The 17,496-nt window shown below is 40.4% G+C and overlaps 1 protein-coding gene across 1 annotated transcript in view; it reads left to right on the forward strand.

Moving 5' to 3' along the window:
• Positions 1-10,973, forward strand: part of bicc1a (BicC family RNA binding protein 1a) — a 63,832-nt gene extending 52,859 nt beyond the window's left edge. The window contains exons 11-21 of the mRNA XM_030747360.1: positions 893-1,054; positions 1,313-1,485; positions 1,597-1,738; positions 4,180-4,333; positions 4,509-4,668; positions 4,748-4,787; positions 4,999-5,153; positions 5,356-5,518; positions 5,814-5,977; positions 6,370-6,469; positions 7,841-10,973. Of these exons, the coding sequence (XP_030603220.1) occupies positions 893-1,054; positions 1,313-1,485; positions 1,597-1,738; positions 4,180-4,333; positions 4,509-4,668; positions 4,748-4,787; positions 4,999-5,153; positions 5,356-5,518; positions 5,814-5,977; positions 6,370-6,469; positions 7,841-7,968 (1,541 nt within the window). The 3' untranslated portion in view covers positions 7,969-10,973. The remainder of the gene's footprint in view (positions 1-892; positions 1,055-1,312; positions 1,486-1,596; positions 1,739-4,179; positions 4,334-4,508; positions 4,669-4,747; positions 4,788-4,998; positions 5,154-5,355; positions 5,519-5,813; positions 5,978-6,369; positions 6,470-7,840) is intronic.
• Positions 10,974-17,496: the final 6,523 nt, after the last annotated feature.

Consider the following 17,496-nt stretch of genomic DNA (forward strand, 5'->3'; position numbering starts at 1 on the left):
CATTCCTGTAAGCGCTTGCTGGCAATAGATCTGTTGCAGTTTATCTGTTAGAAATTTAAATATAAATACAGTACGTCATCAAATGCTAACCACAGCAAATCTGCATTACATTACTGGAATGTGTTTATTTTGTGCTACCACTGACTTGGAGCATATGGGATAAGCAAGCTGTTGAGTCTGTATTTGTGCTAAGAATTTTCTGTGATAATGGATTTATTTTGTTATCATTTTAGGAAACCTAGCCAGATGTTTTTGCATATTTTCCATTGATGAGCATGTGCTCAAATATTGAGTATATGGATTGTCCCCCAGCAAACGAGATTAAGGACTGGCTGCAAAAAGGCCCCGTGTGCCAGGAGAGTCTCAGTACAGTATAAACGTTTTCTTGCTGTCTCATTTAAACCCAGGGGCCCCGGGTGAAGCTGTGGACGGCCACATCCTGGTCTTTAGTAATTGCTACATGCTTTTCTTCTTCAGATTACAGGCCAGTCTGCCAGAAGAATCCCTGGCCTTATTCCTGGAGCCAAAGTAGCCCCTTGTTAAAGCCACAGACCTGCTTCTTTCTGTTTTCATACACTGTGTTTGGGTTAAGACACCAAGCACCACATTGTTGGTGTTCTCGATAGCATGGTTTTATTGGGTATGAAGATACACTAGACATGTACTTATGCATCCATGACCTTGTAGAAATTTGAGAAATTCTTCCTCTCATTTGCTGTTGGGTTGATGACAGTTTGATGGAATTCCAGTTAAATAGCTGGAAGACCAAGTGGTTTTTTACTTTTCTTAGTCTAACATATGATTACCTTGAAAAATACACTTTTACAAGACCACCACTGATCTATTCATATACTGTTATCTTCATTCTTTCCCAATTTCTGTTTCCCTTTAGGTTTCCTGGGTGCGACAGCATCCCACTCCCTCCCTAATTCTGCTGCCCCAAACACCGTACTGAACAGCTTAAATTCCTCCATGAGTCCTCTCCAGACCCCAAGCCCCAGCAACCCCACTCCTTCCCCCTCCCTCTGGCCCAGTTCACTCACCGGCACCCAAGGTTTGCGTCTAGTATTGCCAGTATCTTATATGTTAGACCTGTATTGTATTATATTGTATTTTATTTATTTACTTCACTTAATAATGTGGATAGATTATCTGGTGCAGTGCAGAAAAAGCATGCAATGTGTGGTTACACTTTTTAAGTAACCTTTTTGATTACCTTTTCTTACTGATCGCTTAATGATAAGAAGCTCTTAGATGACACAGTCCTTATGATTTTTTTTTTTTAATTTAATATATATTTTTTAAATTTCAGGCTTCTCATCTCAGCTGATGCTGCACCCTGCCACTCAGGCCACCCTGAGCAGCATCTTGCTGTCAGGTGTGTCAGGTTACACACCAAGCACACCATCTCCACCACCTGGCCTCGCCCCCATAGACAAGCAACCCAACGGGGTCCCTGACTGTACCCTTAATGGACATGTCAAGGTTGGCCTTTTTTTTTTTTTTCTTTCTTTTTTTAAATAGTGCATCACATTGTGAATGAAAATGTGGATATTTATTATTTTTTTGTTTTTTTGTGGGTATGCACATGTATAGCACTCTGGCTCAGTCTATGCGAGGATAACAACAGCATCGATTGCGGAAAATGTCTTGAGTCCAGCTCCATGTGACTCGGTCCAGGAGGCCAGTGGCCACAGTCCATCAGAACCGCTGTCAAGCAAGTCCAGCCCAGATGAAGGTATTCCTCATATAGAATTGCAACCAACCTGAGCTTCATGTTATGCGCATTGTCACTACACTTAGGGGGTAACTTCCAAAAATATAAAATGAGGATTGCTACTATGTTTTCTTATCAAATAATACTTTACTAAACCTCATAGCCTATAGTGTAAAATATAATCTGCTAAGATTGGCAGGCTGTGTACCAGTGTGTACAACACAGACAGAATCTCATTCCAATGTTACGGATATTTTCACAGAATTTATTCATCCCTGAAATCACCTGTATGTTCTTTCTTGTCTTTGTTTTAATAATCACATTCCTTGCTAACTATCAAATCTGTCCTGTTAAAATTTGCTAGGTTGGCCCATCCATCCTCAGCTCTTACACAATGAATGGACACTTTATTAGGTACACCTTGCTAGTACGGGGTTGGCCCTTCAGCGTTCCTTTAATTCCATATTGATATGACACAGTTGCTGCACATCCATAATGCCAAACTCCCATTCTATCATGTCCCAAAGGTGCTCTATTGGATTGAGATCGGTGACTATGGAGGCCATTTGAGTGCAGTGAACTCATTGTCATGTTCAAGAAACCAGTTTGAGATAATTTGAACTTTGTGACATGATACATTATCTTGTTGGGAGCAGCCATCAGAAGATGGGTACACTATGGTCATAAAGGGATGGACATGGTCAGTAACAATACTGAGGTAGTCTATGGTGTTTAAGTGATGCTCAGTTGGTACTAAAGAGACCAAACTTTGCCAAGAAAATATCCCCACACCATTACACCACCACCAATAGCCTGAACCATTGATACAAGGTAGCATGGATCCATTCTTTCATGTTGCTTATGCTAATTCTGACCCTACCCTAGTATTTAAACGTCACAGCGGAAATTGACTCATCAGACCAGGCAACATTTTCTAGTCAAATATCCAATTTTGGATAATTTTCATTTTCCTGTTCTTAGCTAACAGGAGTGGCTGTTTAATTCAGAGATGCACTTCTGCATAAGAGTTACTTATTACCTATTATAAGAGTTACTGTTGCTTTCTTATCGACTCCAAGCACTTTGGACATTCTCCTCTGACATCAACAGGCTTTTCTTTCCAGGGAACTGCCACTCACTGAATATTTTCTCATTTTAAGACCATTCTCTGTAAAACGCTAGAGCTGGTTGTGCAGGAAAATCCCAGTAGATCAGCAGATTCTGAAATATTGCCAGACAGACTGGTCCGAGTAAACAAGTCACTAAAATTCTTCCCCATTCTAATGCTCAGTTTGAACTTCAGCACTGAGTTGCTGCCGTGTGATTGGCTGATTAGATATTTGATTTAGCAAGCAATTGAACAGGTGTACAATCAAAAAAAAAGTGACCAGTGAGTGTAAATATTCTGTATAAAATGATAATAAGAATAATCTCTGCCATTGAGGTCTCATATTAGCAGGATTGCTCAGTTGACAGATTTTTATGGCATTTTTTCATTTGTATTTTCAACTTTTTTTTTTTTAAGTCAAACATTTAACTTGGCTAATGAGAAATTGAAAGTGTGCACTTTTACATTGTACCACTGGTGAGTCACTTATAACAAAGTCTTGTGATTTATGTGTTGTTATAACCTTGGATAGAGAAAATGTTTGAGCTGTTAAATTTTCAGCTCAGGTTTGTTGGACCTTAGCTTTGCAGACTTTAACATAAATGGCCAATTCAAGATTTTCCACTTGAGATTTATCTAACCCTTAAACCCACTTTGAGGAAAATACCTTTAGTGTATTTTGTTTTACTTCTCTATACTGTCCTCCTAACCTCATACTCTTTCTGACTACATTTATTGGAGCGGAGACAGATTAACTGCTGGTCTCCTCGCGGTTCAGAAAGGCCCTCATTTCCTCTGTGTCTTACGCTTGCGGTTTTCCCCTCAAACCTTCACTCTCACGCGTCTCGTTTTTCCCCGCTGTTTTCTGAGCGTGTCCTCCCCCGATGCGGTGTGTCCTGTTAAGTTTTCCTCTCCCTTCCTTACCTCCTCCTGTGTCCCAGAATGTGTTTGCACTGGCTTAACTCTGCAGTGTCAATTGAAGGAGTCCACAGAAACTATTCAAACCTTAAACCCCAGAGTGCTTTGTTAAAGTGGCTGACGACATATTTTACTGTATGCAGTCCATGTATATACACATGTGCGCATCTTGTTGCACAGAGCAGGTCCTTGTTGGGTTAAAAGCAGAGAAGCAGATTAAGAGCACTGTAATCAGAGCTGTGTATTTTTTAATTAATCTAGAATTCAAGTGAGACCATGTCACACTTGAAAGTATGCACACATGCAGTACTTACAGTATGCCCACAAGATACCATTGAAACTGGTAAAACCTAAGGTATTACAGCTGTTATCATGATATGTATTTTCTGCAAAGAAAATGGATAATATTCAAAATGTCTGTTTTTGTTTCCTTCAGGCTCTGATACATTTGTAGAAGTGGGCATGCCCAGAAGCCCCTCGCACTCCGCTAATGGAAGTGAGCTGAAACAGATGCTCGCTTCATGTAAGACATCATCAGGAAAACGACAGGCTGTGGAGCTCCTGCAGGGCACCAAGAACTCCCATCTACAGTATGTCTGAATCTGCAGAAGATTTGTTACTTTATTTTAGCATCTCTTCTGAAAAAAATTAAAGCTCATGCACTTATAGTTTTACAGTCCTCTATTAGTCTTTAAATCTACTAAGATGATCCCAGAAACAGTGGGATTCATCTAAGAAAGGTTATACCTGTTTTAATTCCAATAGTTCTGACTGTCTCCTCTCGGACACGGAGTCCAGCTCATCAGACAGTCCTGTGGCAGATAAGAGGGCACCAGGTAGCGAGCGGGCAGCTGAAAGGGCAGCACAGCAGAACGAGAGGGAAAGAATCCGATTGGCACCACAGACCTCCTTTGCCAACATGCAGGTACACACAGCTAACATGAAAAGTGCAGTTTCGTTGGCTTCAATTAGCAAAGGATTAAAACCATCTGTTGTATTTTCAGGCTTTTGACTATGAACAGAAAAAACTACTGGCAACCAAAGGTGAGTTGACAATTAAATACTACAATGTCATTAGCAGTGCCGGGATGTGCACTATAATTTAGTCACAGCTGCCATCAATAGATGTGTCCCGATAAATAAATAGATTTATTGCTTCAACTAAAAAACTGTTGAGTTATTTACAGGAAATATTATTTGGTGTCATTCTGTGGTAGACATATATTTGCATCACTGCTTATCTGTATTCACGCAGCTATGTTAAAGAAGCCGGTAGTGACTGAGGTGCGCACCCCTACCAACACCTGGAGTGGTCTGGGCTTCTCAAAGTCCATGCCAGCAGAGACCATCAAGGAGCTAAGGAGAGCCAATCATGTCTCATACAAACCCAGCATGAGCACCACATATGAGGTCAGACAGGCAAGGCCTCAGTGTTGGACACTCTCACCTTGATAAATACATTCTCTATCCTTAGCATTTACTCATTGTGTATATTATAGAATTCTATTATTTGCTTTACTGTTTACACTAGTAGATAGATGTTTGTGCTCTGTGTTGAGGTGTATTGTATTCGCTCTGCTGAACTCATTTCTTTTTTCTCTCTCTCTCTCAGGGTTCCCCACTACCCTTGTCTCGATCCAGCAGCCGGGAGGGTGTGGGGAACGGCAGCGACTCCGACAACTGGCGTGAGAGAAACGGCACGAGCAACGGGCTAGCGAGCCACACGGAGTTCCCCTCAGCTGTCAGCAGCCCGAAGAGGAAGCAGAACAAATCTGGTCAGCAGGCATTTTTTTGTAGTGTCTGTGCTGCACCCACTTCAAATGATGATTATTAATTTTTTTGTTTTTTTAAGTTTAGAAAAATCTGTGAGAATTCTTGCCTCTGCACTGGAGTATTTGTGTGCTTGTGTTTTGCTGGTTGATGGGATCAATTATTCAGTCATTGTAGAATTCAGGGGAGGCATGTCCCATAACTTCTACTGAAGCTACCTGTTGTTCTACTCTTGCTAGTGTTGTTTCTTTATGTGACTTAAAATCTGTAAAGTTCAAAATGTTGCCTTTTTTTGTGTAGCTGCAGAGCATTACCTCAGCAGCAGCAACTACATGGACTCTATTTCATCAGTAACTGGTAGCAACGGCTGCAGCCTGAATTCGTCTCTGAAAGGTTCAGACCTGCCTGAGCTTTTCAGCAAACTGGGCTTGGGGAAGTACACGGATGTCTTCCAGCAGCAAGAGGTAGTTTATAAACCTTTTTTATCACACAAGTCTTCATCCTCTTTCATTAGTGCTAGTGGCATAGCTGTAGCGGTGGTCGTCATGATGTGCCAGACCAGTCCTTCAATCCAGAGTGAAATATCCCAATAACTATTCTTTGCTATGCTATCTCCTTTGGTGATCTCCTAACTTTTCCTGTCATTTATTAATGAGTTTGTTTGTTTCGAACATATTGAAGGACAGCGTGTACTTGCATGCAAAATTTGATGATAATAAAAGATGAAATTAATAAAAAGTTCGATTACTGTGTCTTTAGACATACTAGTCATGACATTTATGCTTGAAGATCTTTTCTAGGTAGAGGTTGTGTTTAATGTTGTTCTCCTAACAAGCAACGTTGTTGCTGCTTCTAGATTGACCTCCAGACATTCCTGACCCTCACAGACCAGGACCTTAAGGAACTTGGAATCACCACCTTTGGTGCCCGTAGGAAAATGCTGCTCGCTATCTCAGGTATGGAAAAAAAAAAATTCAAAAAGAGCATTGTCTTTTGTTGCATTTTATCTTTCATTGCCTCTGTGCTACAAAGTTCACACTGGGAAAAAACATTTGCATAACAACGGGCATGGCGCAGAGATACCCACATTGGTCTTTTTTCTGTGATGATAATTGCTGGTACCAGCAGGAGCCTCATTCTGCCAGCTCACCTTTGCTGAAGTCACATTTCTTGATGAATGTTTTGTCTGTTGCTGCAACAAACCTGAGTGGATCCCAGCTGTGCAAAAGAGGTCATCTCCACATCAAACCACTGGATTTGAAAGTTCATAGGTGGCCTTTATCGACATGCAAGAATGGAAGTTAGAGATGGTAGTACTGGAACAAATTTATAAGCAAACATGTTGCAGTAATTTGCACCAGCAGCAATAAATGGGATTCAAGCAAATTCTTCTCAGATGAGTGTGTTGATATTTCCCCAGCTGCTCCAGCTGCCTGCCTCATGCTGATGTAGACTCTTCCCTTTTGTTACACTTGATCTAATGTGAATGGAGTGGGTGTCACACTTCATTACTGACATCATTTTTTGGATATTGTAATAGCTTGCATAAGTTAATCATGTCTGTGTTGGGATCATGAGGCTTCCTGTCATGATTATTCTGTAAATGTTCAGTTCAGAGACGCCTTGACCAGAGTCAGGGTTGAAGGCGAGGGTAATGAGGGGAAATGTCGGGGTCGGCTCTTCGATTATTAAGGAAGTGGAGTAATCCAAGGCCAGGGTTGGTTTTGTTGCTTGTTGCCTCAGCCAAGTGCAGGTCAACTTTCATCCTCGCTGACCGACTCGAGGGCTTGAAAACTGCAATATGCACATCTTTGTCTCTGTCTTTCTGTATTTGGACTTCTCAAAAATTGCCAGTCAAGGCAATCCAGGTTTGAACTTCCTGCTGGTATGCCAGTAAAAAGAGCTGCTGGAGTGAGCTGCCTGTCTCCAGTAATCATACTGAAGGTTTTTGCTGGCAACGGCAGAATGTGGCTATCGTATGAATAACTGAGAGATGCCAGGGTGGTGTTGAAACATTTTTATGAAATGATTTTGTCCAAATTGCTGTGTAAAACCATATGGACACAAAGAGGGTTTTTGTTGATTTGAGCACTTCTGTAGCGCTTTGAATCCAATTTTCTTGTCACTGCAGATCAGTGGAAGCTGCAGAGACATGGAAACATTCTCCATGGTTGTATTTATTTTTACTTGGATTTGCTGCAGTTCCCATTGCAACAATGGGAGAAGTTACCCACATTAAAGATCATGTTTATATCACCGTCACTGCTCCTGATGTTTTGTGGTTCTCTCCCCCCTATCCCCCACTCCACCCCCTATCCCCACCCCAGAACTAAACAAGAACCGGAGGAAGCTATTTGAGCCACCCATCAGGTCCTCTTTCCTGGAAGGGGGGGCAAGCGGCCGCCTCTCCCGCCAGTTTCATGCTGAGATGGCCAGTGTCAGTGGGCGATGGTAGGTGCTGCCGGACCTCCAGCCATCGCAGAACCATTCAAAAAGGAGACCAGCCTCCAGCATCTTTCAGTGGCCTCTAGGTTTCAGTGGTTGTTTACCCTTTTTCAGCTTCAGCTGAATTAAGACTGTTCACAATGTTGCATTGCCATATAGTATATATAGATTTTCTTTTAAGCCATAGTTTTACCTGAAGTGCCAACAACATAAAAGGGATTTCTCAGATACACGTGGTTCAGTGTTAACGCCTTATAGATCCACTAGTGTCTTTGGAGCATTTATATATGAAGGGTGTGGTTTGGGTTCTGAAGAAGGTTATTGTCCAGTATTTCTGTCCACTTTTCTGTTCAAGGGAACAGGCAGAATGATTAGTACAATCATTTTACACATTGGTACTACCTGCATTTTTATTATGCTATTGTATCAGTGACATGCACTTTAATAATACTAGATTTTTTGCCTGTGAGAGCCTTATTCCTTAGATTGAAATAATAACTATGCATTTTTTTTATTGACTTAAAAGCACAGGTGCATTCTACCAAGCCAAAAGTAAGCACTTAGCCAGTGGGATTAGCACACCACCAAATGAAGTGAATATAGGTCAGCACACCTAAGCAGTGACCTGATTAACTTTTAACACACAAACCAAAGGAAATATGATTGTGGCCTTTGACCTTTGGCTCCTTCAGTGTTTCAATTGGTGGACATTCCTCCCAGATCAGTGTTTCTGTTGAACAGCAATTTCTTTCTATTTCTAGACAAAAAAAAAAAATGTATTCATTTTGCATTATGATTTAATTTTTTAGTTTTTATTATGATTTTAGGCAAATGAGTGGAATGTTTATTGGTAATCAGTTTACATATGTATTTTTTTTTTATATGTTTTCATGAATGATTTTGTTTTTTGTAGTTAGTTTGCGTTTATCTTTTTTGGTTTTTTTCCCCTTGTTCTTCTTTCATGCCCCTTAGTCTCTGGAGCCATAGCATGGCTGTGCCATTAGACAGCAGCAGAGATGTGCGACATTTAGTCAGAGCTTTATAGGCTTCTCTTTGATTGCATCAACAGGCAACTTTCTGTGGTTTTTCTTCTGTTTATAGTGCTTGGTGTTTTGTCTTCTCTTTTGTCAGTCATTACATGGCCTCTCTGTGGCCCCTTTCATGTGCATTAAATCTCCCATTCTGACATGCTATGCCAGAACTATACGCCTTTTTTTTTTTTTTTTTGGGCTTTTTGTCTTCCTATTGACTTTCAATTTCAGTTAGCGTAAAGACAGACCTTGTAGCAGAATAGTGGAATGTGCCAATATCCATAACTCGTTTTCCAGCAGGGAGATATTTCGTTAAGAACACTAATATTTTGGTCTGACCTTACTTTCCAGATAGGAGGTGCATCGCACAAAGAACCAGTATATTCACAGCCAGCATGGTCTCATATGAACATTTCTGCGAGACACAAATGGGGAACTAAAGTTACCAGAAGGACTCAGAGATTTGAGATGGAAACTATCAGTCATGCAATCTAAAATCCCCCAAAACTGGTTAAGCGGTGTTTAATAAAGTAACAGAATAACGTATGCAGCGGCAGTGTTTATCATCAGAGCTTGTGTTTGCTCTGTAGCCCTGGATTGTGCTCAGTCATGTGTTTCAAAAAGGAAAACATCCTTTTTCAGCAGTTCATTAACTTTGGATAACTCAAATGTTTTTTTTGTGTGTGATGTTCTTAAAATATATCTGAGCATTTAAACTACAAGTCAGTCCATCTTCCAATAGCGTTAGCATTTTTTCAAGCACACTCAAGAGCTTCTTTGTAAAGTCTTTTTTTTTTTTTTTGTTTCTTTGAAATACAGTAAGCATAAAAGCTAAGACTAAGGAATAAGGTATGTAAAAACTTTGAGAAATTATCACTGCGAGTGCAAATTTAAGTATGACAAAGTAGCAGCAGTCCTCGTATCATTTCAGAGAAGTAGATCATTCGTTGCCTCTTTTTAAATTTACAGTGATTTATCACCTTCAGTTTTAACCACTTTCCCATTCTATCTTGACTTGAGCCATTTTCAATGTGCTTGTCAAGTTAGTAATACGACTCTGATATTCTGACATGGTTGCTGATGCGAACCAGGTAACTTTGTTTTGGTTTTGTTTTTTTGCTTTTTTCTTTTCTTTTTTTTTTTTTCCCCCTTTTCTTTTCTTTTGGTTTGGGTTTTGTTGTTGTTGTTTTTGAAGTCTTAAAGAAGATGAAGAAGAGGGCTGTTGCTAATGTAGAAAGGGATTTTTTTATTCTAAGAGGAAACCCGGGGCTGGTTTTGCCCCCACATGGTACTACAGTTAAATAAATAAAAAATAATAATAATGTTGAGCACTGATTCTCCCAGTGCCGTGACTCATGTTCCTGCCTAGCAGACATTTGTTTTCATCCTTCACCTTGTTTGGATGCGTTTGCTCGGAGGGCAATAGAGGTTCTTGTCTCATCAAGTGAATGTTTCAAAAAAATATATATATATTGCCTTGATGATGCATGTTATTGCAGCTTGATCACAGATCGGTAAAGGGACTCACCAAGTCAAAAGGTTTACTGCTAGCTTGCCTAGTCTTTGCCCTTGATTGAATAGTTTCACAATTGTCTTTGATTTGTTGTATTAGTCATATTAATGTTCCCAAAGGGATTTATTTGAAGGAATCTTTGTATTGCAATCAAATGGTACATTTATAATAAATGTAAACCACTAAGGAAATGATGTATAACATAACTTTTGTACAACTTTTCATTTTTACAACCATTGGTTTTTGGGGTTTTTTGTGTGAGAAATGTACAATTCTGCACAAAATTCCAGATAAGATTTTGTGTATAAACATTGCCATGTGGTCAACGCTCTGTTCACTGTGGCATCTGTTGATGCTGTTGTTATTCTAACTGTATTGTAGTACAGATATAAACTTTTCAGAGAAACTGTCAAGCAGGCAAAAATGTTTGTTCAAACATTCAAAATGATATTATGACGGTATTAAATGTATGCAAACAAAAGGTCCTTTTGGTTTTGTTTCCCACATAACACAAAATGTCAATACGGGGGGGGGCATAACCACATTATATCAGCAATTTTTTTTCATGACTGCCAGAAAAAGCTTTTTTGGGGGTAGGGGGGTCTGTTTTGGGCTTTTTGTGAGATCCCAAAAGTCACAAGACAGTATTTCTTGGTTAATATGAGGCACTTAGGAAATTTGGAAACCGTATGGAATAAACAACTACTAGGTCTCCTTGCTTTCAGTTCATCCTCTGCAAAGCAAAACACAGTCAGTGTATTTAGCTTTACAGAGGAAAACCTCAAGGGGGCAGGATTGTCACTGAAAAGGACATTTCCCAAGTAAAGCATGGAAAATGGTTACTCAGCAACAGATCATTAAATGTAAATAAATTATTAAATGGCATTTTATTTAGGTGGCAGACTCTTTGTCGTTTGCCACCTCTAGTACATATTTTAGTTGTAATTTTGAACAGCAGGCAATGATGTGTTTGCCTGTGGCTGTCAGCACGTACCCAAAATGTTCTATTTTACCTGACATATGGAAGGTGATTTAGTTTTTAATTGAATTGATTTTATTTTATTGCTCCAAACCTCATCTGCAGACCTCTGATTATGGTTGCAAATTAATCTTCAGCTGTTCACCGCATAGATGGAGAAAGTCACTCATCCAACTCAAATGAGCCCTTAACAGGTGGTGCCACTGAACTATGGTCTGTGGCAGCTTGTGACTCACTCACTTTCTCCTCCTCTGTCATTAATTTCCACAAGTGCTTTACAAAGCATGCTTCCAGGTTTGTAGAACACCACAATATTGAATGGGATGTAAATACTGGTATGTACAAGTGAGGAGCTGAGGGGCTAATGTGGAGGAAGGATGTTATGAAAACATTCATTATGGTGTCTGCTGCCAATTGCTGACATGATAAATAGATCAGAGCTATTATTAAATCTAGGTCTTAGAAAATAGTCCCATCGTGAAGGGATTGTATCTAGAATCAGCACAAAGCAATTCGCCAACATTTAATCTCATAAAGGATATTATAGCTCTAGAGAAAAGCTATTAGTTCCAAAATATCAAAGTCTATTCATCTCACTTTGAGTAGTTATGTGCACAGCACAGTTGGCAATCATTCTCTTTGCCCAGCATGACTAATTTCAATCTCATGTGCAACTGTGAGAGACAGGTTGAGAGAGGAACAGCTAAATTGCAGAGAAAGAAGTGATTTTTTTTTTTTTTTATCACAAACTAACCCTGCATTTATTCAGCATCCTGGCAGCATCCACATCTAAGGAGCAGCATAGTCCACAGCATCACATATTGTTCTCATGGGCAGCTTGCCTCTGCAGGAAAGGTGTAAATTAGAGTAGCTGTGACTTAGTTGCTACCTCACCATACCTGGCTCTTATCCAGTGGACAATATGCTCACAGTGGCTGATAAGTCTGGCTCTTTTTCTGTGAGCTCATCGTATCTTATGCACACTGACCCATATGTTAGCCTATCTGCATCTTATTGTGCAGAAATGCTGTTTTAATTTGAGAGAAAAGTGATGGAAGAAAACTCTGTGACTTACAGTACTGTGCAAAAGTCTTGAGCCATTCTTTCCATTTTGCTGCCAAGGAGAGAGACTTGTAATTTTTTTTTCTTTAAAGTGGTCTTGAGCAGTAGTTCTCCAGGTTTTCTGAAGGTCTTTCAAAGTTCTTCTTTAGACATTGGCTGCTTTTTCCACTCATTTTCAGTCCAGCCCTTGTACCTGACCATTATTAGAAATTATTTTTTGTTTGTCTGTTTGTTAGGCCACTTAACATCCCGTGAATCATTCAAGCATTAAAAAAGCAAATAATGGGCACCCGGGTGAAGCCTGCTACCATATACACATGTCGCGTTGTGGTGCGGGCAGCGCGGGTTCGAGTCCCAGCCCGTCGCCAGCTTGCCCACGTGTCTTCTCCTGTATCTTTACCCCATTTCCCTCGACTGCCGATAAAAGCCACTGTGGCCAAAAAAGCAAATAACTCAAGGGATGAACCAGTCTATGTATAACAGACAAGAGTCAGTTTTAAAACTTTAGGTATCTTTAGGCACTTCGTCACAAAAGTATGTTATTTGTACTATTCACTATTCAGAAATGGTCCCAGTGGAAGGGTGGATGTCAAAAAACCCATTCTTGAGGAAGGAAAACAGGGAGAAAGGGCTGAGGTATGCTAAATTATACCAGAACAATATTACTGAAGCACACTGCCAGTGTGGGATCAAGATAATCCCACACTGGCAGTCAACATCCAAAAAACAGCTTTGGAATGTCCTTCAAGAAGCCTGGAGAACTATTCCTGGAGACTGCTTAAAGAAATTACAAGAAAGGTTCCTAAGAAAGTTCAGGCTGCATTGATGAAAAAATGCAGTCATACCAAAAATTGATTTTCAAGTTTGTTAGAAATGTACAAACCTTATATATTGTATTTCCATCTATGTTTGCACATTTCAATAAATTACTGCACCCATTCCCCATCTTCATAGCAAAATATAAAGAAATGACAGTAGATACAAAACTTTTGCACAGTACTGTATTGCAACGATCTAAAAAACAAATGTGGTGATAAGTAGTGTCTTCATGGCCTGGATTCAGATGTTGTTTCTAAGTCTTAACTTCAATTGGATGTAGCAATCATTTAAAAATGAGTTTCTTTTTTTTCTTTTAAAACTGTATATTTTGCCTCACCTCTTTAGGCTGTTGTCAGTCCAATGTTTGACTGATATGACCAGCCTCCAGTTTTTATAAGTCCAACCTTTGGTTTCAATCTAAAACTTATCCATCTTGATGGATATGGAGGCTCCATCAGGGAGATGTTCCTATTCAGCTTGTGATTTTTGACTTTGACTTTGACTTTCTGATTTTGATTTTTAGGGCTCTGGGTGGAAAAGCACCAGCATATATCAGTGAACTTTAACATCCATATATCCCCAGCAGGTCCCTTAGATCTTCTTATCAGGGCTGTGCATCATAAAGGCCTGAAAATTAAAGAAGAACTTTCTCGCACCTAGCCTAAGATCTGTGATCTCTTTTCAAAAGCTTCCTTTTGGGTAACTTTTTGTCTTTATGTTTTTAGTATTTTGTTGTAAATTATTTGTTATATTTATCTTAAAAGGTGCTATATAATGGTATATATGGTATTTGATGTGATTTCAACACCTGGGAGAGAAGACTAATACCACTCTTATGTTATTTTAGTTTGGTTAGTATAAAAGCTGGAAACAGTAATCCCTGGGAAGGCTTGACAGGACAACAAAGTCTGGCAGCAGCTTACTAAATAACATGTTTCAGGTCATTTGTTTATTTTGTATGTGACACCAGCAGAAATAAAAGAACATTATAGTTTCATGGGGCTGCATCTCCACAATTTCTTGGCCAACTAACAAGCAGAAACTCTGGCATATTAATGTCCCCAGTCAAAAACAAACAAACAAAAAAACCCAGCAAATTGTTGCTTAAATTAACAAAATAATATGTGTGGATTTGTGAGCTTTATAGATGTGATAGGTGGGTTTTCCTTCTTTAGACAGAGCAAGCCTAGATGCTTCCCCCTGTTTCCAGTCTTTGTGCTAAGCTATAGTTAATGAGCCTCTGGCTCTACAGCTACATATTTATCCTCCTCATGTAACGCTCTTCAGTGAAACAAATAAGCTTATTTCCTTTATGCTTATCCTGTACTGCACACCCAATTAACTTGTTTTATTAATAACTTTTGGACCTGCTTTTTAATTGGTCTCTCCTGATTTCATTGTGGGCTTTCGGTGTAGAAATGAATTTCATTTGAATTTCATATAATCTTTGATAAAGTGGAATAGCACTGGGGACCCAGAAACACACACACATCCATTATCAATCAAGCTGCAGCTACACCGAGGCCAGACTTCACACTGTAAATCAATGACATGCTTCATTTGCTGCCCCCAAATGCCAGATAAATGTCTTTGTGGTGTGGTGAGACACACACACATGCACACACACACACATATTGAACCCTGGTGACTTAGTATTGTTTTCTCCTAATGTAAAATGCTCTGGCCTGTGCTCCATATTCTGCCCCATAACTGACTTCTTGTATTAGAAGTGATGAGTGGTGACTGTGTGTGTGTGTGTGTGTGTGTGTGTGTGTGTGTGTGTGTGTGTGTGTGTGTGTGTGTGTGTGTGTGTGTGTGTGTGTGTGTGAGATTAAGAAAGATGTAGAGAGCATTAAACATAATTATAGAGATGTCTGCATATGGATCGCTCCTCCTTCTTTATCACTTCCATAATTTTCACACCTATTTGATCTGTTTTTCTTGCTACACCTTTCTCCCTGCTATTTCTCCATCTGTCACCATGATGCTCACTTGGCCTCTAAATGCAGCAGAGTGAGCAAATAAGAGTGCACTGCCAATACAGAGTACATTATGGCCTTTAGTATGCACACAAACATAGGCTGGCACTGCAAGAATTAGAGAACAGCAGAAAAATGAGAATAAGTACATTAGACAACTGAGAAAGTACAACTGAGGAGGCAAAAAGATTCAAGGAAGGATGTTAATCAAATAGGAGGAAGGGGGAGAGATTTGGCTGGGGGGGGGGGGGTGTATGTGTGTTACATTGCTGTCCTTCATCCTCCTGCAGCTCTACTGGAAACACTGACGCTAACACAGGACGACTCACGCTGGAGGGGATGTTGGTGTAGAGAGATGGCGTGGCAGAAAGGAGGGATGGAGGTAGAACGAGAAGGAATACTCCAGAACTGGTCAGCCTCATCCCCCCCCCCCCCCCCCCCCCCCCCCCCACCGCATCCTGCTCCTCCTCTCTCAAAGCAGATCAGCACAGCAGGCAGTGGAGGGAAAAGGGGGGGGAGGGGCAACAAAGAGAAATTGATGATGGCATATTGCAATTAGGCTTTTTAAGCTGATGCACTTAGGGCTATTAGGTGTGCTCTAGTTGTTTTCGTTTATGATTTAGTCACTGCCCATTGACTTTTGATGAGCCAGTTTCTGAAATGAGGGAGGGGAAGCTAAACAAATGCAGTGTTAATCTGTGGATATTATTATAATGCTCTTTACACAGCTGGGGGGCAATTGTCAAGTCATGTCATGTAACTGATATATAACATTACATATGACTTTCCTACAGTTAAAGGAATGCTAAAAATAACTTCAATTTACATTTTAAAAGTGAATCTGGCAGCATCTTCTCCCCCAAAACTGCGGTGTGTTTGCAGGGAGTGATCAGCATACTGACCTTTACTTTAAATGCATTGTAGATCCCTGGTAGGAAATGTGAGCCAGGGGCAGCAATGCCTTAGTGAAATCTGAGTTTGGAATATGTTCAAAGCTTCAGTGGTGCGCCTTATATGTTTCCTATCTGAATGCCATAGTGATTATGAGCTTATCAGGAGTTTAATTCGCCTGCCCGCCATAACCCCATTTTTTAATCCTTCAAGCTGCATGAAAATGCAAGCCAATTACTTTACTGCAGGCAAATCAAAATTTAAAATTGCAATATGAAAACGGTCAGCTTTTTTTTTTTCTTTTTCCCCCCAGTTTCGTTAATCTATAATTTTTGTTGTCTGTCTCAACTTTAGAGATGATGATGCTCTGTCAGTGTGCTTCCCCAGAAGAGTTAGGGTGGCTTCCCTCTTATACAATTCACAGCACCCTTTCCCTCTCTTTGTTGTTTTGAGCACCCTGACTCAGGGTGGGGGGGCATAGACGCAGCTGCAGAATCCGTTGTCCGCTGAATAGATAAGCAGTCTGGCCTCTCCTCCGGGCGCCTTGTATAACACTTAAGACAAAAACAAATAGAAAGCGACACCGCCTCACTCTGATGCTCCCACGTGGAGCATGGAGACGACGGAAGACTGCTTTAGGAGATATAAGAAAGAGAATGACTCCATGATGATGAGCCATAACTTCTGTATAATCAAATGCATCTATTAAAGGCTCCCTGAAGCCTTGCCTTGCTAACGTGCACTTGACCTTTTATGCCTTGCTTACCCTGTTCCTGCGAGGCACTGATAAAAAAGGGTGTAGAGGTCTAATGGAGATAATAAAGCACCCACACCCAGCATAAAGTGTGATTTTCTGGCTATGAACTGAGTGTTTTGCATGTTATTAGGCGCCAACGTGTACAGAGCAAGACGGCTGGTAACTGAGATGGAAAAGCAGAGGTAAGGCTGGTCATCCATTATGGACATAAGACATAACACAGGACATGAGATAAGGTTTATTTGTCACATGCACACTTGTGCATTGTAGTGTGTATAACTGTGCTGTGACAAATAAACCTTATCTTGTGCCCTGCAGTATGTCAGAGTCGTCGCACTGCTCATTACCGTGAAGTCCATTTGCACCTGCGCTCCTGCGAAAGAGGACTACACCTCGCCAAATAAGGACATGTGAGAGCCTCGTTGGGATGACGTTAAACGTGAAATGGGAAAGAATGGGAGCGTGTGGACTGTTTAGATGGGAGACCTAAAGCGGAGAAGGAACACC

This window comes from Archocentrus centrarchus, chromosome 15 (genome assembly GCF_007364275.1).
Source record: "Archocentrus centrarchus isolate MPI-CPG fArcCen1 chromosome 15, fArcCen1, whole genome shotgun sequence".
Classification (NCBI taxonomy): Eukaryota; Metazoa; Chordata; class Actinopteri; order Cichliformes; family Cichlidae; genus Archocentrus; species Archocentrus centrarchus.